The sequence below is a fragment of the Microcaecilia unicolor genome, chromosome 1 (assembly GCF_901765095.1).
Source record: "Microcaecilia unicolor chromosome 1, aMicUni1.1, whole genome shotgun sequence".
NCBI lineage: Eukaryota > Metazoa > Chordata > Amphibia > Gymnophiona > Siphonopidae > Microcaecilia > Microcaecilia unicolor.
Window position 1 is genome coordinate 151177217 of NC_044031.1, and position 25674 is coordinate 151202890.

Here is a 25674-nt window from a genome sequence, read left to right on the forward strand (position 1 = left end):
CATGTTGTTTAGGTAAGAAATTTTAAGTGTCTTATTGATGTGATATTGTGTGCTATATTGTAGGACCAACCCTGAAGCAGAGACGAAACATGGTCCATGTCGGTGGTCTGAATGATTGTATTTAAATGTTTATACAGATGAAGCTATTAAAGTTATTTTCAAATAGTGCTGGGGTGTTTTTGTTATATCATTTGTTGTGAGGCAGAAGGAAGAGGAGGTGGTGGAGGGGAGCATGGATGTCAAATCCTGCATGGGAGAGAAAGTGCCAGAGTGCAGCTTACCAGCAATACTGAGTCATCTCCTCTTGGTGATATATTAAATAATTATATTGAACTGCCTCCGTATAAGCCTTTGATAAATGACAAATGATTTGAATTTGTGCCCCCTGGTGCTCTTAGGCACATTTCTGTTTATGTTGGCTGTAAAAGACAAATGGAGATAGCAAATGGCTGCCTAAGCTATGATTGACCTCCTGATGGGTGGAAAGGAGAGGGTGTTACATCACTGCAAACCTTTTGTAAATCTGGCCCAAGCGTAAGTCTATGTGTTTTCAATAAATTCATATAATCAAAGGGAAAGCAAATTGTAGAAGAATAGGCACTGTGCAGCAATGCATATTCAGAAATATTGCCATTCATTATTTGTTGTTACAACATTTTGGACACTATAAGAAAAGATAAAAAGCAAGCATATTAAGTTTTAACAACTTGCCCTATAGTCTCTTAGGAATCGATATTCAAAGTGATTTAAGCAGGCAGGAGAGGCTTCTACTTGCTTAATTTGCTTGTGGTCGGCTATCTGCCGATATTCAGTCTTATTAAACTGAGCAGCGACACTGAATATTGGCACTAACTGGTCATTTCAGATTCTGGTCTCAGAAGGTGTTATGGGGGTGGAGCTAGGGAGGAGCCAGCGGTTATGTGGGTGCTGACAATATTCACTGCAGTGTTCACATAGCTAAGAAGGAATATAAGACTACACAAAAGAAGTCCTAACTATGCTCGCTTAGTTATGCGGGTGCCAACACTGAATTTCAGCTGGCACTTGCATAACGTCTGGGTAGCAGATGTGCTGGTTACGGCACCTGCATAACTTCTAGGTAGCCGATGTGTTGGTTACCCCTTCATCTCTCCCCCATGGCCCCTCCCTCATGCCAGATCATTTCACCTTTCTGATTCCTTCCACTTGGGTCTCCCTCTACCCCAACAGAGACTGGAGAGGGTAGCTGAGATGGTTCTGATCCCCATCTCAGCTACCCTCTCCAATATCTGAACCCCAATCCTTCAACAAACTGGAAGGTTCATCACAACCCAAACCCCACAGCCTCCCTGCAACCTCCAAACTTCCTCATCACTCCCCCTCAGCCAGGAAACTTATCTCAAGAAGATCCCTGGCTCTATCAGAACGGCGATGCCCCTAGTGGTAGAGAAACCCTAGTCGCAGTACCACTAGGGTCACCACCATTTTTATAGCTGGAGCCGACGGGGTATGTGTGGCAAGGGAACTGCTCCAGTTCCATCCCACTGGCCACCAGGGATCTCCCCAGAATAAGTTCCTAGGTTGAAGGGGGGTGATGGAGAAGTCCAGAGAGGGGTGGGTTTGGGGCAAACCTTCCTGTCTGGTGAAGGATCAGGGGGGATCAGGTCATGGGGTAGAAGGGTTCTGGGATGGGGATTGGGAGAATTGGACTGGCACTTACTTTTATGCAGGTTCTGTCTGATATTCAGCCAGGACCTGTAAGTGTTCAATATGTGTGTCAGCTGAATATTGGCCATGATCCACATAAACTCTGGAACAAACTCTTGACCAGTCAGACCTAGATATTCAATGCCAGTGCCCAGACTGACTGCTGCCAGCAGAATATTGACTGGTTTCATTGTTCATAACCATGTAAGGGAGAAAGTTATCAACATGGGTTACAATTAAAATGTGTTATTTTACTGTTAACACTGGTTATTAGTAACTAGTTCTCGCTGTATAAAATGGGACCTGTGCCAAAATAGCTCATGTTGATAATTATGTCCCTAAATTACTGAGAGAAGACTAACAATTATATTGTTATAGTTTTTCATTTTCAGCAAATGACCTTTCCATATCAGTTTCACTTTCACAGCAATATAACTCAGAGAATAAGGAAGATCCAAATTAACAGGCATAAATTTGCAATTTTTATCAGAAAAAGATAATTATATTAAAAAAAAAAAGAAAAAAGAGAAAGTGTTTCATGTCTTGCCTTTGTTCCATAAGGAATCCGAAGGAGGTCAAAGTCAGGATAATGTAGGCAATCCTCAGGAGGATGGTAATCTGTGATAATAACTGTTGAATAAACCAACCAACAGATTACTCCAGTAGAAAAAGTCTCTGAAGGAAAATTAGATTTGAGACCAGATAAGCTTTATGCAGCTTCATATCTCACTAAATCCCATGCTGGCTATTCAATTCATGGGCTTTCCTAACAACTACAATTTCTTTCTTACTGAATAACAGAAACCTGATTTTTTGTTAATTTGCAGAAGAACATTGTTGAAGAGGCATATTTTTGTTTGTTAATGAACCTTTAATAGGGATTAGTCATTTTGAGGTCTATATTTTAACCATTTATATTCTACTACTACTACTTAGCATTTCTATAGCACTGCCAGGGTTACGCAGCGCTGTACAAGTTTAACATGGGGAAGGACCGTCCCTGCTCAAAAGAGCTTACAATCTAAAGGTTACAAACCATTTATATTCTCTCCCTTTCTCTGTTCATCAAAAGAAATTATTTTATTTCTCACAAGAAAATCAAATTAATCACATTAAGGGGCCTTTTTATTAAAGCTTTGCATGCACTAATGATATCAGTGCATGTAAGGGGGTCCTTTTACTAAGGCATGCTGAAAAATGGGCTGCGCTAGTGTAGGCGCGTGCTTTGGGTGAGTGCAGATCCATTTTTCAGTGTGCCTGTAAAAAAGGCCTTTTTAAAAACTTTTGAGGAAAATGGACATGCACAAAATAAAAATTGGTGCGCGTCCGTTTTGGATTTGAGATCTTACCGCCACCCATTGACTTAGCAGTAAGGTCTCACGCGGTAATCATCTACACGCGTACAATGATGATTACCGCCCGGTTTCTGCCATGTGAAAAATGAACTTGCAGAACTATCGTTAGTAATATGCAATTTATCTTAAAAATCAAGCATGGTACCGGAAGATTAGAGGGTGGCCAATGTAACACCAATTTTTTTAAAAGGTTCAAGAGGTGATCCGGGAAATTATAGACTGGTGAGCCCGACGTTGGTGCTGGGTAAAATGGTAGAGACTATTATAAAGAACAAAATTACAGAGCACATTCAAAAACATGGATTAATGAGACAAAACCAACATTGATTTAGTGAAGGGAATCTTGCCTCACCAATCTATTACATTTCTTTGAAGGGGTGAACAAACACGTGGATAAAGGTGAGCTGACTAATATTGTGTTTCTGGATTTTCAAAAGGCATTTGACAGAGTACCTCTAGAGGAAACTGGAGATTCATTGGATAGGAGGTAATGTTCTATTGTGGATTCAAAACTGGTTATAAGATAGAAAACAGAGAGTAGGGTTAAATAGTCAGTTCTCTCAATGGTGAAGGGTAGATAGTGGGATTCTCCAGGGTCTGTGCTAGGACCGCTGCTTTTAAACATATTTATAAATTATCTACAGATGGGAGTAACTAATGAGGTAATTAAATTTGCTGATGACACAAAGTTACTCAAAGTTGTTAAATCACAAAAGGATTGTGAAAAGTTACAAGAGGATATTATGAGACTGGGAGACTGGGCATCCAATGGCAGATGACATTTAATGTGAGCAAGTGCAAGTGGAGTGGAGGAGTGGCCTGGTGGTTAGGGTGGTGGACTTTGGTCCTGAGGAACTGAGTTCGATTCCCACCACAGGCAGCTCCTTGTGACTCTGGGCAAGTCACTTAACCCTCCATTGCCTGCCGCATTGAGCCTGCCATGAGTGGGAAAGTGTGGGGTACAAATGTAACAAAAATAAAATAAAATAAAAAAGTACAGGTGGGAATGAGGAACCCAAATTATAGCTACGTAATGCAAAGTTCCACATTAGGTGTCACTATTCAGGAAAGGGATCTAGTCGTCATCGTTGATGATACGTTGAAACCCTCTGCTCAGTGTGCGGCGGCAGCTAAGAAAGTAAATAGAATGTTAGGTATTATTAGGAAAGGAATAGAAAACAAAAATTAGGATGGTATAATGCCTTTGTATCACTCCATGGCCTTGAATATTGTGTGCAGTTCTGGTCACTGCATTTCAAAAAGATATAGAGGAATTAGAAAAGGTACAGAGAAGGGCGATGAAAATGATAAAGAGGATGGGACGACTTCCCTATGAGGAAAGGCTAAAGCGGCTAGGGCTCTTCAGCTTGGCAGAAATAAGGCTTAGGGGAGATAGAATAGAGGTCTATAAAATAAGGAGTGGAGTGGAACGTAGACGTGAATTGCTTATTTAATCTTTCAAAAAATACCAGGATTAGGGGGCATGCAATGAAGCTACAAGTAGTAAATTTAAAACTAATCGGAGAAAATGTTTCTTCACTTAGTGTGTAATTAAACTCTGGAATTCGTTGCCAAAGAATGTAGTAAAAGCAGTTAGCTTAGCGGGGTTTAAAAAAAAAGGTTTGGATAGTTTCCTAAAAGAAAAGCCCATAAGCCATTATTAACATAGACTTTGAGAAAATCCACTGCTTATTTCTAGGATAAAAACTGTGAACTTTAACGGCGATATTCTACTGATGTTTAGATATACAAAGCAAAAAAATTAGTAGAACTCAAAACAAGAGTGCCTAATTGGTTCCAGTTAAGTTTGTCTGATATACAATTCACAGTATGTATGAAGGATAATTTCTATATATGTATTTCTAGGAAAAGCAGCATAAAATGTATTGTACTGTTTTGGGATCTTGTTGGGTACTTGTGACCTGGATTGGAAACAGGATGCTGGGTTTTATGGATCTTCGGTCTATCCCAGTATAGCATTTCTTATGTACTTATGAAGTAGTTTAGTGGTGGGTACAGTGCACTGCAGACTGGTGGAGCCAGGCCCATACCTCCTCCTATCTGTTACACTTATGGAGGAAATTGAGAGCCCTCCAAAACTCACCAGAAACCCACTGTACCTGCATATAGGTGCTCCCTTAAACCGTAAGGGTTATGGTAATGGTGTACAGTTGGAGGTAGTGGGTTTTGGGTGGGTTTTGGGGGGCACAGCAGACAAGATATGGGGCAATGGTGAGATGTGTACCTGGGAACATTTTATGAAGTTCACTGCAGTGCTCCCTAGGGTGTCCTGGGATGTCTGGGGAACCAGTCTACTAAAAAATGCTGGCTGCTCCTACATCCCAATGGCTTGATTTTGTGCATTTTGCACTTGGATGTTTGCTTTTCGAAAATGGACCAAAACACCTAACATCCAAATCACAAAACCTTGTTGAAAACAGTATTTTCGAAAAAAGATAAAAAGATAAAAAGACTTTTTCTTTTTTGAAAATGACTTTCTTTCCTATTCATATTTTGGACATTTTCTGCAAAACGTCCAAAATTGGACTTAGACGACATATTGAAAATGCCCCTGTATGTAACTTTGTAAGTCTAAGTGCTTTGAAAATATGCCTCGCGTTAGCTAAAAAACAAACTATCAAGCCATATTTTGGGAGCTTGATAGGTAAGAAGCATTTCACAAATCCTAGACCTCTTAACACCTCTAACTGAAGGTAATGCAAGAGGAGAACAGTTTAAAGTTCTTCTACTTCTAAAGTAACTTGAAAATTTGGAAAACAACAAATATTCAGGACAATCACTTTGAAGGACATGAAATAATATACAAGAAAATGTAAACAAAATCCTAGCCTCCATAGGAAGCCAATGGAGATCCACATAAAATTTAGAAATCCTATCATATTTATATAAAGAAAAAATCAATCTAACTGCAGTGTTTTGAATTGTCTATATAAATGAAATGAAAAATAAATGAAATAAAAAGCCAGCCCTTAAGGATCACGCAATAGGTAAAAATGCAGGCTTAATTTTTCTCTAACAGTATGATTCTAGGGCATGACACAAAACTCCCAGCCACACTGTTAACTTAAGGTTTCATGGAACATTCTACTTTATTTAAAGAAAATACCCTGCAAAACACTGCACTAACAATGTGGTTGGGATCCCTATGACACATGCTGAAATAATGCACTGAAAACACAGAAAGAAAACACGGGTTTAAATTTATGGCCTGGTTCCTGCGGGTGGTGGATGTTTTTTCTCACTTTCTTTGAATATGGAAAAAAGCCCTACCCTGTTGAATCCAGCGAGAAATGCTGGCAATAAGACTTGAACACTGGAGCTCTGTTCTGATGCTATTTTTGAATTGATATAACACATATGAAACCCTAGAGGGACGTTATCAAGCTGCATTAGGGCTCTAAGTCGCATTATTTGTCCCTTAGAGTGCATTAAAGGGCACTAACATGACTTACATACCATAACTCAGCAATAACTATGGACTACATAATAATGAGATGCAAATGTATGTAAAACAGGTCATTACTATGTAAATACTATACTGGGGTTCAATGTGCACCAGATACACACTGCAAGCTGTGGTATAGCCTGTAAAATAATCCCAGCTGAAAACTGAGGTTATTTTACCGCCCAGGGCCATTGATGTTGCCAGGCCGCATCTTAAAGGGGCCAGCACCCTGTCAAAATTGTAGGATCTTGCGCATGCCCCCCAACACAAAGCCCCTGTTGAGCCACCCCAACCAAGCCCCTCCAATATTGCCCCCAAGGAGGCACATTCATCCAAAGGGCCCTTCCAAGATGCGACCCCCCCCAACCCAAGTCATAAATAGCCCCTGAAGGCTCCTCCCCCATACCTTTAAAAATCCCTGGTGTCTAATTGGAGGGCGGGAGAGATCCCATCACTCTCCATCCTGCCAGGCACTGGGATCCAAAATGGTGCTGGCAGCAGTTGCCTTACTGTACTACCGCTAGGGGCAATGATTCCATATATGGGTGCTTTGTGTTGGGGGGGAGGGGCACATGGGGGCCTAGAATTATGGCAGGTTGATGGCTCCTTTAAAAGGTGGACCTGGCAGCATCAGGCAGCCCAGTGTTGCTGAGCCAAGCAGTATTGCTCATTTATCACGGGTATCAGCCACCTGCAGTACTGAGATACTGCAGGCTGATGACTACTGGATTATATCGAGGTATAGTAAAAGCCCATCTTGTACCATACCTTGATAACTTCTCCTCAAAATTATATTATCTCTTCTGTAGCTCCATTCCAAGTAAGGGGGGTAGATCATTAGGCATCACTCAGTTTTGTCTCTATAAATGTTACATCTCATGAGCCAAAGGCTTCAGGCCCAAAGGATACATATAAAAAGAGTTTATACTGTCTATTTAAGGTCACTCATATATTTTAATCATTTAAAAATACTCAGTTAAATACAAAAAAAAGTGGCAACACTCAAGGGCCTATTTACCAAGGTGTTGGTAAATAGGCTTTGAATATCAACTTGTTAAGTGCAGATGTATGCACATCACAAATGTGAATACTCCTAAAATGAAGGTGTTCATTTTAGGACTATTCACATTTGAGATGTGCATAAATCTGCACTTAACAAGTTGATATTCAAAGCGATTTAACTGGCCAGAAACAGCTTCTGGCCGGTTAAATCGCCTATTCGGGGTTAACCTCTAATTTCAGTGGCACTTAACCAGTTAGAGCGGAACTGAAAACTGGCTATTATCTTCCATGAATGCCTATGTCCCCGTTTCACACAGCTGGGATATGCATATCTCCGGCCCAAGGTCAAGCAAATTGCAAGGGGACATGGTCTGGGAGTGTTTTGGGAGGGGCTAGGGCGTGGCAAGTTCATAGACATTTATTCCCTGTTTCAGAAAGGGGCTAAAGGGCTATGTCCTAAAGGACTGATGTCAGAATTTACACCTGCTACCAAGCATGTTTGGCAAGCTGCTCCTAAAGAGCAGAACAGCACTGCAGGGATTAAGGAAGGCTGCCTCGTTAATCTCTCAGTAGTTTTTGTCCCTCGTCCCTCCCCCTATATGTTTGTATTTCTAAAATGGGAAAGATAAATGTGTATGTGCCAGAACAGGTTTATGTGCTGGTTTTAAGCCCATGGACATTTTTGACTTTTATTTTTCTAAAATGGATGCTTATACTGCCTGCACTCAGTGCATAAATGTCCATTTCTCCTATATTTTAGAACAGCCTCTACGTCAGCAGATTCTGTTCTAAAATACTAGTGAAGCTTGAGGCATCTTGACCTGGACTTCTCAATTCTGACTTTTAAAACAGGGCCACAAGCATTTTTGATACTCACAGAGCTAATATTTACTAGTACTAAGCACACAATAACAGCATAATCATGCATTAGCTGCCACAAAGGTCATTTTATGCAATGGATTTTGTGGTAGATAATATACAATATTGTCATCATCATGATAACCATTTTTACATAGCGACCAGAATGAAGAAAATAATCTTAGTATATAAGTTTCTTAAAAAGGAACTAAGGGGAGAAGTTATCAAGCTCTGTTAGGAGTTACAGTTGTATTATTTGCATCTTAACGTGACTTAAAGGGTCCTAACGCAGCATGACTTAATTTACTGTGACGATATTTAAGTTTCCATGGGTTACATAGTAATGAGATGCAAAACATCCAGATGAATGTTTTGTAATAATGTGACTTGCAGTGATACAAGTCATGTTGGAGCCCATAAATCATTGTAAAATAACCCCAACTAAAAGATGGAGTTTGAACCTCAAGGCCACAGCCCCCTCCCCACTTAAGCCCCACCCATAAAAACTCCTGCAGAACCCCCACTCCCCCAAGGCTCAAGCCCCCCCCCATAAGACTCAAGCTCCCTACTTGCCCCGCCTCCCAAAGGGCCCTAGACCCCCAAAAGGGTCTATTAAATCAAGCATTGGAAATCCATGGGCATCTCCAGGTAGGAGTGATGCCCAGTTGCTCCTTCTCAGTCTGGCACCATCCTCAAAATGACGTCCCTAGCTATAGTCTTGCGTGACTACCGCTGGGGGTCATGTTTCCATATAAGACTACCGCTGGTGGAACTAGCTTGAGGATGATGCTGGACTGGGCATCGTTCCTGTCCGAAGACCACCTAGACCACCCATTTACCATACTTACTACACATTATGATGAAACAGTGTGCACCACAGGATTCTAACATGTAATAATTGCTCTTACTAAATAGATCTCATAGTTATGTGTTCATGAAAAAGAAACTATACTTACTATCTTAGCAGCAAACATATGCATGTAGCATTCCATCATAATGATAAAATGTACCACAGTATAAACTTGAAGAGACACAGGCACCGTTGGGTTATACCGAAGCTCCTTTCCAGTTATCTAAAACAAAGCACACTCACTATGAGTTTCAGTCTTCTCTGGTAGTTTCTTCTAGTCTACCATTTTCTATCCTGAAGGTCAGCAAAATTTCACAACAGAGAATGCTAGGTGCAAGCTCAACAGTAGAGAAAAATTTATTATAGGCCTGATTTGCTAATATTTCTCCATCCTGGGCCTGATTTTATAACAGGGTGCCTGTGAGAAATCCAAGAGGGCCCCTATTTGAAGCCTATTTTATAAAGGCAACACAGATATCTATGTGTCTTTATAAAATAGATGGGTGACACTCAGGATATGCAAACAAAGTTAATTTATTAGCAGAAATCAAGGAAAGTTATAACAGTTGGACTTGAGCTCGACACAGTCATGTTTTGGCAATTGTGCCTGCATCAGGAGTCAATCAATTTGTCCTTAAGGTCTGTATAACATGGATAAAGTCCTTGAAAACTGGAATAAGAGCAAAAATCAAAGTGCCTGTCACCTACCGCCATGCCACTGGGAACATTTCTATACATTCTATCCCTTAAGCATTACAGGGTTTAAACTGAAACATAGAATACTGAGACAGGAACAATAAAATAAATCCATCTTGTTCCAGAGCATGCTATTGCTCTCAACTTCTCCTCTTGTCAGACTCCTTTTTTTTTTTAACTTTACTGCATGTAACACCCTCCATACTCTCCTTTTAAATCCAAGTGACTCTCAAACTTACTTTACCTTACCCTTTTTCTGTCAAGCCTCAGGTTCTGCAATAAATCAATTCTTTCTTCAGACTCTCTAGAACCACCATTCAGTAACAGTGAATGTCCAAGTCAAAGACTTTTACTCTGAGGCAAAGAAGCTTCTGATTTTAGCTCTATAAACTGTGAGTAAATTATTTATGTTTATCTTACAATAAGCAGTTAAATTAAGAAAAACAGCTTTCTTTGGATGCTGGGCCACTCCTACAGGTTAATGTTCTAGATATTAAAGTTTGCAAATGCTTGAAGAGGCCTGAAATCATTTCTTTAATTGATGTGCACTGGAATAAGGAGAGAAGACACAGTGCAGGATTCAGCTCAAATGTTTCATTGGAAACACCTGTACACAAGTGTATAAAGTAAAATGTTATTTTCTCTGAGGTAAATAACTGCTGAAAAGCCATTGAAGGGTTTACTTAACAAGATGTTAGGCACTAACCAACATTATTTGCCCCTTAATGAGTGTTAAAGGGCTCTAATGCAGGTTGTGCAGCATAATTTAGGTTATCTCATGGTACATAGTAATGTGATGAAAAGCTATGTAATTCTATAATGCGGCTTGTAGTGTAGCCAGAAAAATAACCCCAGCAAAAAGCTGGGGTTATTTTACCATTCCAGAAGCACTAGGCCACAAAGTCACACCCTGATGCTCCTGGGCCACATCTTAATGGTACCAACCACAATCCCAGCAGCTGCTCTCCAAGTGCCCCCCTGATCACAACCCCCTCCTAAAGACCCCCAAGGCAAGTTCCCCCTCCCCAATCGTCCTCCCTAGTCAAGGTCCCTCCTAGGCAAGAACCCCCAGTTGAAAGTAATCCCCTTCCAGAATTCCCTCCCTTTCAAACAGCTTATAGCCTCCCCCCCCCCCCCCCCCGAGGTCTACTTTATATTGTCCTTTGGGTCTAGCTGGGGTTCAGGCAACAGTGATCCCCAGTCACTCCTGCCCTTGCTGGTGCTGGGTACAAAATGGTATCAGCATCCCATAGCGACAGTACTATAAGACTTGCTGGCACCATTTTGTACTCGGTGCCAACTTTTACCACACCTTCATAAATTCCCCTCTAAGGGGGTAATTCTCTAAAGGTAGCCTAAAGATGGGTGTTGGGATGATGCATGCTAAGCATGGATTCTATAATGGCAATTGCATGCATAATTGCTGTTATATAATACTAGTATAAGTCTGCAATTATGCATCTAACTTTAGGTGCGAGCACTTATGGCAGCTAAATGGCTAGTGTAAATACTGTTGCCTTACTGCTGGCAGTTAGGCGCAAACCGATAGCATTCTAGAGCCTGTGCATGTAAGTGCTAGGCATACCTCCTTTGCAGTTGCACGCTATGGATTTACAAATTAGCATGTTATTATTAAAATTACACACGTGACTGCCACTATTCTATAACTTGTGTTCTAAGTGTAACCTTATAGAAACAGGAGGTAAATGTACTAAAGTCTGTGTGCCCTTTATGGCAATAAAAAAAAAGCAACTCCTTTGTCTACTTTAGATTCTCTCTGCCTGAAACCTCATGTTGCTAGTTTGCTGCTTCATGAAGGTAGGGTTACCATATTTGCGGGGCAAAAAAGAGGACTGAAAAAATTAAAATGGTTGCTACCTTAATTGTAGCCTTTAGTTATTGAGAACACATCAGTGATTGACTTACAGAACAGCAGTAGATAATCCAGTTTTCAAGAACTTCCAGATTTGAGTTTGACTAAGTCTGAGCCCAAACGTACTTATCAGAAGAGCGAATATCCCTCAAGAACTTTAGCTGGCTTCTGAGATATCTTTGTATGACATATGCTTAAAGTTGTGCTGCACAAACAAAATTCATTTGACAGATTCAACCAGCAGGGAAACAGAGAGGAGATCAGCATTGCCTTTCTCTCCCTTTAGCACCCCTATGTGTCCAGATGGACTAATAGGCCAGAGAGATTTTTTCTCATTTTGTGGGTAGGTGCATTGGTCATAGGCACATAGAAGAAAAAGAAGATATTTTCCTAAAAATTAAAAATCCAGGAGGACATATCTGAAGATGTCCTCTTAAAAGAGGACATATGGTAACCCTACATGAAGGCATGAGGGAAAATCATAGTGCTAAACAAATAGTACTAAAGAAAAGAGGCAAGAAACAAAACCCAAACAAAAACTGGAAAGCTAGAGATATCATTTAAGCTCTATTTACCAGAGGGATGTCTTCAGGAAGGCCGAGTCGTGGTTTTCCTGGTCCCCATCCTGGACCTTTGAACAGCACAGAAAGCTTATTGCAGACTCCGGGTGTGTTCCACAATAAGTTCCAGATATACAACAAGTGAAGAAACTGTGGAGGAACAGAAAATGATTACATGCAGCTTTGCAAAAAAGAAGAAAATCTGTGTATAATGGTGGTTATTTAGAAGCCCTCTTTGAGAGTTAGACATGCAAAAACTGGCATTTTCACATGTAGGATACACATGGAAAATTCAGTTTTAGAAAGCTGTTATTTACACATGTAAAGCTGCACTACATGCAGATGGCAAGAGTTTGTGGCATGAGAGGGACCAAAACCTACATGTGCGTTCCTCATTTCACAAAGGGAATACACATGGATGCCTTAATTTATCAACTTCAGGATTTACAGCTGCTCCAGGGCACATATAGTTTTTTTTGTTTTGTTAATAAACACTTGTTTTGGGCAGAAGGGATTAAGGGAGGCCACCCCCTTAATCCCCATTGTTTTTCCCTCCGTCATAATTGAATGTACAGAAAGATTGAGGCCTCTGTATATAATTAGAACATTTACATGTGAAGGATTCTAAAATGGCAGCTATGCACACTTATGTTCAGAAATACTCTTTTGCATATACCATTGGTAGCACTAATGTATTTAAGTTGCTGAGCACATGTTTCCATGTTGAATTGTAAAATGGATGCTTCCGCCACCCGTAGCCACACATATAGATGCATTCCTGCATGTATTTTAGAAAAGGCTCAGCACTGGCTGATCCTTTTCTAAAATACTTCCGGAATTGTACACATCCCATCCTGGAAAAAAATCAATTATAATTTCTATGTTCTCTTTAACAATGGGCCTTGACATGTTTTAGTACAAAGAACAGTTAAGGGCCTTTTTACTAAGGCGTGGTAAAGTTTTGCACTTCCTGTACATTGGGTGCAAACATTCATGTGCGACAAATGCAAAATCTGTGGGCTACCTATTGGGGGCACTCCCAGCATATTCCCATAGAGAGGGTAATTGCACCCATGCTATCAGAACAGGTGGCGGTATGTGATAATTCAACATGCACTAACTGCAGGGTGCAATCCACACCCATTCCCTGCCCAAAAGCCATCCACTTCCTACCCTACAGCATGATGTTCAGTTAACAGATGAATTAATGTGTGCTATGTCTCAAGTCAGCACAGTAAAAGTTCTGCAGCTCTCTGTTAATAACTACCATGTGCTAATTCACACAGTAGCTGCTTAGCACGTTAGTAAAAGAGTTTCTACGCCATGGTTATCATCTTCCAAAAAATACAAATCAAGAAAAATTATAATATACTTGGTAAATTTTATGGTTTTGTGATACATGTGGCACTTTCTTTTAAAAGTAGCATCGTAATTCAATGGGAAATTAGCTACAGAAAACTGTTTTCCTATTGGTCACATCCCATCATAACAAACCTAGGGGTCTTTTTACTAAGTGGGACACGCTCAGGCATCCTGCAGTAGTTTTGGGATCGGTGAACACTTCTCATGTGCTAAAAAATAGAATTTATTTTTGAGTACTGGGGGTGTGTAAGGGGGTAGAGAGTAGGTGTGTTTTGTGCTAATCAGTTAGCACAGCTACATCACCACATGCTGATTAGCACATCATCATTAGTGTGTAAGCCCTTGCCGCCTACAAAATAGGTGACAATAAGGACTCATGCACTAATTGCCACAAGCTAATGGAGAAATTAGTGCATGAGTCCAAGAAAACAACAGGGCAACCGGTCTGCAAACTCCAAAATGGAAATACAAAAGAGCAGATCGAAAAGAGAGAAATATCAATTTATTATATGACAATATTCTGAATATTTTTGTCATATAATAAATTGATATTTCTCTCTTATCGATCTGCTCTTTTGTTTTTCAAAATTAGTGCATGGCCATTAATAGAAAAAAATGGAACATGGAGGCATTTTACCACCACGCAGAAAATGGCCTCAGTGCATGGGAAAGACCTGCGCTGGGGATATTGCTGGCCACTTTTTAGCACAGCTTTAGTAAAAGGGCCTCAGTCTGTTTTTACTCCATACTGAATTCAGTCTCTCAAATCTTAAAGCACTTTTTAACTAACATTTTTCTGCTCTTTTTTTCGTAAGGTTTTTCTAACATCTAAAGGAAATTAGTAGAAAACAATTGATGAATGCAGTTAACATTTAAGTATTGACATATTTTCTAGCTATGGGCTCTCCTGATAGCCTACTGCTAGCATTGCTCATTGGCTTATTTTCCACACCTGGCCCTAAGGTTGGACTATATGGAAATTACAGTCTCTGGAAAGCATGGAAAGAGCACACATTTTCTGGGAAACATAGTGCATTACTCTAAGCCAAAGGATTCTCTCTAGCATTTACAGAGTGAAAAAATGAAATGTGGAAAACAAAGGGTATTTCAAACAGTGGCATACCGAGGGTGGGGTGGTGGGGGCGGTCCACTCCAGGTGCACGCAGCAGGGCGATGCAGGGAGCAGCCGCACAGCTATCGGCTCCGTCAGTTCCCTGCTCCCTCTGATGTTACTTTCTGTTCCCGAGCAGGGAACTGGCGGAGCAGACAGACACGTGACTGCTCCCCGCGCCCCCAGGAGGTAAGAGCAATGCTTAGGGGGAAGGTAATGCGCCGGGGGGGGGGGGGTGTGCTGCGGTGATCCACCCCAGGTGACAGCTGACCTAGGAACGCCACTGATTTCAAATGAAGCAAACTGGTATATTAAACTAATTTGGGCAGTTGTAGCTACAGCATACCAGTCCCTAACTGCACTGGCTATTTTCTTGTTCCTCTGAGCTATTTTACTGTTTACACAAGTCAGTGAGAATTTATAGGTCTTTCTGGTGTGGACTATACAGCTTTCTTTTATGGGACTTCACAGACAATCAACCTTATGTCTGGCTGCCTGTTCATTTGTTTTAAAGATGTAGTGCACCTAGCTTCTTTGAAATGTGATGCCTTTATCTTTCCTTCTTCAGTTTACTTAAATGCAAATAGCTAGCAATACCATTAGCATTGCTTTCTACTTCTCTTTAAAGGCTTCTGTGCAGCCCAAAAGACAGATATAGAAGTCAACCCCAGAAATAACTAGCCACCTTATAATTGAAAGAGAAAAACGCCTAGATTTCGACCCAAATCGGGAGATAGACGTTTATCTGACAAAAATGAATAAATCAGTATAATGGAAAGCCGATTTTGGACGTTTTCAACTGCACTCCATCGCGGAAGCGTACAAAGTTGATGGGGGCTTGTCGGAGGCATGGCGAAGGTGGAACTGGGGCGTGGTTATCGGCCGAGGAGAGATGGGCGCCTTTCGCCGATAATGGAAAAAAAGTATGCGTTTGTAGCTAGAATTTAGGGCACTTTTCCTGGACCCTGTTTTTTCACGAATAAGGCCCCAAAAAGTGCCCTAAATGACCAGATTACCCCCAGAGGGAATCGGGGATGACCTCCCCTGACTCCCCCAGTGGTCACTAACCCCCTCCCACCACAAAAAATGATGTTTCACAACTTTTTATTTTCACCCTCAAATGTCATACCCACCTCCCTGGCAGCAGTATGCAGGTCCCTGGAGCAGTTGTTAAGGGGTGCAGTGGACTTCAGGCAGGTGAACCCAGGCCCATCCCCCCCTACCTGTTACAATTGGGCTGCTTAATGCTTAGTTGTCCAACCCCCCCAAACCCACTGTACCCACATGTAGGTGCCCCCCTTCACCCCTTAGGGCTATAGTAATGGTGTAGACTTGTGGGCAGTGGGTTTTGAGGGGGATTTGGGGGGCTCAACACACAAGGGAAGGGTGCTATGCACCTGGGAGCTCTTTTACCTTTTTTTTTGTTTTTGTAAAAGTGCCCCCTAGGGTGCCCGGTTGGTGTCCTGGCATGTGAGGGGGACCAGTGCACTACGAATCCTGGCCCCTCCCACGAACAAATGCCTTGGATTTATTCGTTTTTGAGCTGGGCGCTTTCATCTTCCATTATCACTGAAAAACAAAAACGCCCAGCTCACAAATTGTCGAATAAAACATGGACGTCTATTTTTTTTTAAAATACGGTTCGGTCCACCCCTTCACGGACCCATTCTCAGAGATAAACGCCCATGGAGATAGACGTTTTCGTTCAATTATGCCCCTCTATATGTACAATATATTTTAAAATAGCTAAACTATAAAGCCCTTCAGTTTGGTTGAAAGATGCTACATAAAATTAAACTATTATTACAATTCTGAAATCTGACTACATATTCCTTCTCAGCCCAGATGTTCTTCCATTCCAAAACTCCTCCCAACCCTCCCCCCCCCCCATTTTTTCCCTTCAGACTGTAAAGGCAACTTCATCTACTGACATGAAAATGGGTTAAATTTATATCAAATCAAATCAATTCTTGTACACCGCTAATATCCCCTTTCCAGAGTTCAGTGTGGTTTACATTCTAGGTGAGACAAATGCCGATAATGTTAGTGTAAGGTATGAGAATAATTAGAGACATTGGTGTAATGCATGAGACCAAAATTTTATACAGCATGGACCCTAAAGAAAAGAGACACCTTTAAGACAATAAGGACAGCAAAGTCCTGTACTGTGCTTCCAGCTCAAAGAATGTTATTGTACTGAGTTTCACTTTACAGACACAGCATAAAATAATGGCAAAGAACTGTAATAAAAATGGCAAAGGACTGAAAAGGGCTGAGTTCAAAAATGAACACCAGAGTGTGAACGATGTCTTATCTGTACAGAAGTACAGAACCCGCCACTCTGACAGGCCAACTTTGGGCGCACATAAGTTACACTACGTGGCCAGATGTCCTAAGAATCTTTCCCATAGATACAAAACCCCAAATTCAATAAATGGTACCAAAAGATCGGCACCAGAATTTGCACACAGATCAGAAATCCACATACAGCTTAATTGGTTTATTGGGTCAATTACTGGTGTAATTATTAGTGTTAATAAGAACTTGACACCAGTTAGGGATTACGCACGGTTCTCTGATCCATGGGAGGGGCATGGACGGGTCAGGGGCATTTCTAAAAGTCAGGGTCAATTATACAGCCTGTCTGTACCTAACTTTGAGCATAGGAGTTACACCTGCTTTTATGAGGCAAGAATCTGGCACCCAAAGTTAGGCATGACTTGTGTATTACACCACTATTCTTTAAAGATCACACAACCTTTATAGAATAGCGCTTAGTAAGGATAATTTTTGGCACTGATCGTTTGGCACCATATATAGAATCTGACCAAAACTTTAGTATATGTGGCCCAACCACACACTTTGGCCCCTTTTACTAAGCGGCGGTAAGTTCAATGCGGGTTTACCACTTGATAAGCAGGAAATACTGCCGGGCTACCGCAGCAGCCCAACAGTACTTCCCACCTTAGCGTACCGTCATATCCGATGCTACAAAAATATATTTATTTTTCTAGTGCTGGAGTGTACCTGGCGGTAATTGGGTAGTGACACGTGTTGCCCGGTTACCGCGGGAGCCCTTACCGCCACCTCACTTGCCACTTTACTTGCCACATGGCCGTTTCCTTCAGGAAAGAGAGACTTCCCTTTTACCCGCTGTGGTAAAAGGGGGCCTCGGCACAAATGAAAAACATGCACCGACTTCAGCGCAAGCCCCCTTTTGCTGCAGCTTGGTAAAAGAGGAACTTTATTTATTGCCAGATCAGGCTCTTAAAAATGTAATCAAGAAATGTGATAAACATATAGAATGATTTGAGATGTTTTGTTTCTGGTTCATTTTAAGAGGATTGAAGTCCATTACTTTTGTCCTTATCAGGCCATTTATAAACAACACTTTATGATTTGTTTCTAGTATTACCAAAAAAAATGTCCTCTCATTAACCTCAGACTGTAGGTTACCTGAAATAATTTTTTATTATTAAGTAATTTAAATCCATAACTACCTGGACCTGGAAAAGGTCAAATGTATTTATAGGGTGTGTTAGCCCATATATAACTTTCTCTTTTTCTGGAACAAATGTTCCTGGAACAATAGAGAGAAAATGTAAAGTTAATGGGACAAAAACTGTTATGTTTCCACCACAGAACTGAATAGCAAAATATATTCCACTTACCAAAAAGCCTATCCCAAATAATGAGGGTGCCGCCATAATTTGAGTCAATACAATAAGGATTTCTGCCTATAAAATACAATTTTGAGAAATGACTAATCCATGGAATACAAAAAGCAGACATGTACATAATCACCATGGGAAGAATACAATGCTACGTTCACTCTGTTGTCTTTCGAAGAACAATATTTTAACTGGATTTCAAATGGAATAGCAGGGCATTTCTAGTTCTTACTCATGTTTTTCAACTGCCACAGAGAACATGGAAAGTATTCACTATTAAAACAGCTTGTCATTTCTTTGTACTAATGGAATAGGATTTCAGCTGTTGCACACATCCATTTTAAAACAAATGGAGAAAATGGAGGTATGGAAATGAGAAGTAGAGGTGTCTGGTATGTGTCCTAAGCAAAGAGGGAAGAGCTAAACTTACATAAGATGAGTTAGGATTGGTTGAGATATTTATTTATTTTTAAATGTCTTTATTATCAATCCAAGTGAAACAGCATTTATCTAACTTCAGAACTGTACTCCAACCAACATTAACTCTTAACATAGTAAAACTTCTGACAAATTCCCATTCCCAATTCCTGGATTCTTTTTTCTTTACCTCATTCTCCCCACCCAGTCTCCTCTACACAACATTCACAGTCATATGTTCTGTTTTATTTTAATGGCATATCTTCCATCCACCTTGGAGAGATGTACCAATGAGAGTTCAATCAGGCCTCTAAGCATCTTGTGTTTCCATATCGTTAGGAAAAGCAGAACATAAAAGTAAACAGATGAAAGAGATTGATGCTAATATTGCTTACCATGGTGAACTCTGTGGTGACTGGGAGTATTGAGAATTAGTTCCAGAGGACCCAGGTTATCAATGATCTAAGAAAAAATATGAATTGCAGTTTACTCAAAATGAAAGACTATAAAAACAGCAATGAAAATGAAGCTGTGATAAAGGGAAAGAAAGAAACGGTGGCTGAGGGTAAGGGAGGAGGGAGAGAATTACTGGAGACCAAGTAAAATCTTCGCTAACTCACTGTGCTCTCTTGCCCTATCTATTGAAAAGTGTTATGCTATTTAGAAACAGAGGAAGACTGCAAACAAAATGTTACACTTGCAGGATCACAAATAAAAATAAAGGGGTCCTTTTACTAAAATGTGCCGAAAAATGGGCTGTGCTAGTGTAGGCGCATGCTTTGGGTGGGCACAGATCCATTTTTCAGTGCGCTTGTAAAAAAGGCCATTTAAAAACTTTTTGCCAAAAATGGACGTGCGGCAAAATAAAAATTGGCGTGTGCCCATTTTGGGTCTGAGACTTTACTGCCAGCCATTGACTTAGATGTAAGGTCTCACATGGTAACCATGCGGTAATCATCCACATGTGTAGATTGATGATTACCACCCGGTTTCCGCTTCGCGCAGGAAAAGAAAAATTATTTTCCAGCGCACATAGCAGCCGTGTATAAAAAAATGAAATTACCGCCCAGGCCTCCAAGTAGCTGGGTGGTAACTCCAAATTGACGCGTGTTGGGTGTACATAGGTGCCTATGTGGCTTAGTAAAAGGGCCCCAAAATAATTTACCCTAGTTCTTATCTTGAACAGCTTGTTAAACTATCCCTTGATACTATAACAAGGGGTAAAATATAATTAATGAAGGGGGCACTTTAATAACACATCACCTAGGTTTGCAGGTAGACCAGGCACCTATTTTTAGTCTACTTTATGAAGTCACATAGGTGTCTATGGTGATTATTTTTGAAGCAAATAAACGTCACAAAATGCCAAAATGGATATGATTGAAATGCCCAAATCCTGATTTTGCAAAGTTGGGATTTGGACTTTCGACACTGCCGTACATCCAAATACCAAGGAGGAGTGTTGTAGGCATGTTTTGGGTGGGACTAGGGAAGGCCAAAAGTCAGGCATCCAATAGCATCCATATTACTGAAGGGAAGGAAATGTCCAAGTCTAAAGAGAAGCATGTCCCTAGTTAGACCTGTTTCAATCACATCTAGAGTATATAAAGGTGTTCGGACTGAGCAGCTGGCCACTGGAGAGATTAAGACATGACACCCCCCTTAATCCTCCAATCAGTGGTGTTCCGACCCTGACACCCGGAGCGGATCGCCAATGCGCCCCCCCCCCGGGGTGCAGCGTGACCCCCCCCCCGGCAAAAAGACACCTCTTCCCCCCGGCGAAATGACACCCCCCCGGGTGCACACCGCTGGGGGGGGGTGCCGCGGCGCGCGCCTGTTGCCCTGTCTCCGAGTTCGCAATTCGCGTGTGTTCACTGCTCCCTCTGAGTCTGCTCCGGAACAGGAAGTAACCTGTTCCGAGACAGACTCAGAGGGAGCAGTGAACAAATGCAAATTGCGAACTCAGAGACAGGGCAACAGGTGCGCGCCGCCGCACCCCCCCAGCGGCATGCACCCGGGGCGGACCCCCCCCCCCCTTGGTACGCCACTGCCTCCAATACTTGTTGTCCCCCTTCCTCACTCCTGAAAATGAAACTGGAAGTGTAAACCAGGCTCTGAGACAGCTTCAGGGTTTATGGGCATTTTGAACAGAGCATCATGCAGGTCTGACTAGCCATCTAGTGGTTAGTGCAGTGGACTCTTAAACAAAAGACCCAGCTTCAAATCCCACTTTTACTGTTTTTTAAGTTTTTTTAAGTTGTGTGCCCTCCAGGAACAGAAAAATACCTACTATACCTAAAATATATACACCACCTGCAAGGCTGAAGGCTACTGAAGTGGTGCACATATGGCAGGTATTTTTCTGTTCCTGGAGGGCTCACAATTACAAAGTAAAAATAGTTTAAAAAGGGATTTGTACCTGAGTCCTTGGTTTACAATCTACTGCACAAACCACTAGGCTACTCCTCTGCTTTGCATAGATGTCTGTGTGGCAATTTCCTAAGAATGCTGTCATACAGACATCCATGTTCCTTCTTTTCCCCTGTTCATAATTTGGACGTTCCAGTTTGTAAAATGGCTGTTCATGCTGGACGTCTCCAACACATGGACGTCCATATGACCTACTTTCAAACAAGAAATCTTGATGTATTTCCTATTCAAAAATACATGTGAGATGGATGGCCATTTGGGACACTCTGATGTGGATCTCTTTTATTGAAAATGCCCCTCCACTTGTATTTATAAAATACTGGGGATAAAGCAGCAAAAACTGCAGCTAGATAGAAGATGAGGACATTAACAGCTGCTCAGGAATAGGCGTGAATGCCCACACACATTTTAGAAAGTACATTTATAAATCAATACTCTACCTGTTCTCTATCCAAACTCTGGCCCAAAACATAGCTACACCCGAGTCACATGAAAGTATGTGCTTTCTGTCACTGCTCATACTTTTAGGGCCCTGTTTACTAAGCCACACTGTAAGTGCACTAACTTTTTAGCGTATGCTAAAAATTAGTGTGTGCTAATGCTAGAGACACCCATAGGAACATATTAGTGTCTCTAGCATTAGCGTGTGCTAAAAAGTTAGCTCGTGTACAGCGTGGCTTAGTAAACAGGGCCCTTAGACGTGTAAACCACAGGGTAATTTTATTAAAGCTCTTTTATACATATAAAACAGGGTTTTAAGTGCAAAACATTTTTCATAAAATTATCCATCAAAAAGTTAGTCATGATGTCTTAATTAGATGAACAAATGTTTAAGGATCCTTAGGCAATGATTCTGATACACAGCTAGTATGGGGAGCCTATCAATCCCTTCCCCTTGTAACTCAGAAGGCAGCTGCAGAGGTTAAAGGGATGTATGGAGAGTTTGGGGGTGGGGAGAGCAGGGTAGTATTGGAAAGGTTTGACAGACACAAACCTATAGAAAATTCATCTTCTAAGCAGATCCTGCACTACTGGCAACCTGTGAGGTGATGTTTTGACAGATCTCTTTCTAAATGACTGTTTACAATAGCAATATAAACTAATTGACAAGATTGGGGGGGGGGGGGGTGAATTACATAGAATATACATCACCTGCTCAGTAATATCACCCCCCAAGGCTCAATGGGCAACATGGTAGGGTTCCCAGAACTACAGGTCAACCTATCAGTGTTATCTTGTTCCACCCTTACTCTGCAAGTGAAAAATAAGAAGGAATTCCAGGGCTGATATTATGTTAATCCGCTCCTTTCAGGGTCAGGAATTTGAAAAATATTACTTACTTGAGACAATAAGGAGGTCATCTAAAATTGGTTAGTACATGATGCCTGCCACAAGGCACATTTTATTATTATGAACTTTAATGTAAAAATCTGCTAAGCTTAGACTGAATATAGTGTTTTTTTTTAGGGTTTTGTCTTTTGTTTTAATTGCAAGTCATGTGCTAATGTTCCCATTAATACACAGTACCTGCAAAGAATTAATTAATTTGGGAGCACTTACCATCTCCTATTTAAGAGGTGCTAAGTACTCCAACTTTACTACTACTACTACTCAGTGCTTTTTTTGTAGAAAAAAAGGTGCCGGTACTCATTGTGGGCGGGGTCACCACACATGGCACCGCCCCTATTATAGCCACACCCACATTAGCCACACCCCTTATACCAGCCATGGCGCATATAAACAGACATCATTGAAAATATTATACTAGTATAGGAGAAAAAATAATGTGATTTTTTTTCATTATAAATAATTTCTGTAAGCTGTTACAGTTCCAGTATAACCAGTGCAAAATAAGACAAATTCCAAACACTAAAATGAAAATAAAATGATTTTTTCTACCTTTGTTGTCTGGTGACTTTGTTTTTCTATCCATATTGGTCCCAGTCTCTGATTCTGCTGCTCTCTATCTGTTCTCTTAACTCCGTTTCCAGGGCTTCCTTTCCATTTATTTCTTTACTTTCCTCCTTTCTTCTTCTTTTGTTGCCCTGCATCCATAAGTAAAAGCTGGGTCCTCCTCCATGGAATTGACTGGAGGAGGTATAACATGGATCCAGCTTTTGCCTATTTTCTCCATCCATGTGCAGTTTTTCTCCTCTTCTCTTTCCCTCATCTCCATCCATGCGCATCTTCTTTTTTCTTTCCTCCCCTCCATTCATGTCCAGCACTTCTCCTCTCTCTTCCCCTCCATCCATGTCCAGCATTTCTCATCTCTCTTCCCTCCTTTATATCCATATAAAGCAATAATTCTCTCTCCCCTCTCCTCCATCCAAGCCAGCATTTCTCCTCTCTCCTAGCCAACTCCTCCATCCATGTCCAGCAATTCTCCTCTATCTCCTGCTCTCCTCTCCATCCATTTCTAGCATTTCTCCTCTCTCTCCTCCCCTCCATGTCCAGCAATTCTATCTTCCCTGCCCTCCCCTCCATGATCAGCAATTATCTCATCCCTGCCCTCCCATCAATGTCCAGCAATTCTCTCTCCCCTGCCCTTCCCTCCCATCCCATGTCCAGCAATTCTCTCTCCCCTGCCCTTCCCTCCCATGTCCAGCAATTCTCCCATCCCATGTCCAGCAATTCTCTCTCCCTTGCCCTTCCCTCCCATCCCATCCTATGTCCATCAATTCTCTCCCTTGCCCTTCCCTCCCATCCCATGTCCAGCAATTCTCTCTCCCCTGCCCTTCCCTCCCATGTCCAGCAATTCTCTCTCCCCTGCCCTTCCCATGTCCAGCAATTCTCTCTCCCTTGCCCTTCCCTCCCAGCCCATCCAATGTCCAGCAATTCTCTCTCCCCTGCCCTTCCCTCCCATCAATGTCCAGCAATTCTCTCTCCCCTGCCCTTCCCTCCCATCCCATGTCCAGCAATTCTCTCTCCCCTGCCCTTCCCTCCCATGTCCAGCAATTCTCCCATCCCATGTCCAGCAATTCTCTCTCCCTTGCCCTTCCCTCCCATCCCATCCTATGTCCAGCAATTCTCTCCCTTGCCCTTCCCTCCTATCCCATGTCCAGCAATTCTCTCTCCCCTGCCCTTCCCTCCCATGTCCAGCAATTCTCTCTCCCCTGCCCTTCCCATGTCCAGCAATTCTCTCTCCCTTGCCCTTCCCTCCCAGCCCATCCAATGTCCAGCAATTCTCTCTCCCCTGCCCTTCCCATGTCCAGCAATTCTCTCTCCCCTGCCCTTCCCTCCCATCCCATGTCCAATTCTCTCTCCCCTGCCCTTCCCATGTCCAGCAATTCTCTCTCCCTTGCCCTCCCATGTCCAGCAATTCTCTCTCCCCTGCCCTTCCCTCCCATCCCATGTCCAGCAATTCTCTCTCCCCTGCCCTTCCCTCCCATTGATTTCCAGCAATTCTCTCTCCCCTGCCCTTCCCTCCCATCCCATGTCCAATTCTCTCTCCCTTGCCCTTCCCATGTCCAGCAATTCTCTCTCCCCTGCCCTTCCCATGTCCAGCAATTCTCTCTCCCCTGCCCTTCCCTCCCATTGATTTCCAGCAGTTCTCTCTCCCCTGTCCTCCCCTCCCATTATTTCCAGCGATTCTCCACCTCTCCCCTGCCCTCCCATCGACGTGCAGCGATTTTTCCGTCCCTCCCCTGCCCTCACCTCTCCCATATCTAGCGATTCTTCGTCCCCCAGCCGCCCTCCTTCACTGCCTGCCAGCCAGTCGGACTCAGAAGCGAACGGTGCAGGCAGCGATTGGCTGGCAGCGTCGTAGCTTCCCTCTGCAAGTCCCGCCTATGCGTAAACAGGAAGTTGTAGGCGGGACTTGCAGAGGGAAGCTACGACGCTGCCAGCCAATCGCTGCCTGCACCGTTCGCTTCTGAGTCCGACTGGCTGGCAGGCAGTGAAGGAGGGCGGCTGGGGGACGAAGAATCGCTAGATATGGGAGAGGTGAGGGCAGGGGAGGGACGGAAAAATCGCTGCACGTCGATGGGAGGGCAGGGGAGAGGTGGAGAATCGCTGGAAGTAATGGGAGGGGAGGAGGAGAAAAAGGTGCCGGTACGCCGTACCGTTGCGTACCGGCACAAAAAAAGCACTGCTACTACTACTACTTAACATTTCTAGAGCGCTACTAGGGTTACGCAGCGCTGTACAATTTAACAAAGAGAGACAGTTCCTGCTCAAAGAGCTTACAATCTAATAGACAAGTGAACGGTCGGTCCGATAGGGGCAGTCAAATTGGGGCAGTCTGGATTCACTGAACGGTAAGGGTTAGGTGCCGAATGCAGCATTGAAGAGGTGGGCTTTAAGCAAAGACTTGAAGACGGGCAGGGAGGGGGCTTGGC

At 42.3% G+C, this 25674-nt stretch overlaps 1 protein-coding gene across 1 annotated transcript in view; it reads right to left on the reverse strand.

Moving 5' to 3' along the window:
* Positions 1 to 25674, reverse strand: part of AGMO (alkylglycerol monooxygenase) — a 441192-nt gene that overhangs the window by 216093 nt on the left and 199425 nt on the right. Inside the window, 6 exon segments of the mRNA XM_030201313.1 lie at positions 2234 to 2316; positions 9324 to 9440; positions 12362 to 12496; positions 18320 to 18399; positions 18491 to 18556; positions 19303 to 19369. Of these exon segments, the coding sequence (XP_030057173.1) occupies positions 2234 to 2316; positions 9324 to 9440; positions 12362 to 12496; positions 18320 to 18399; positions 18491 to 18556; positions 19303 to 19369 (548 nt within the window).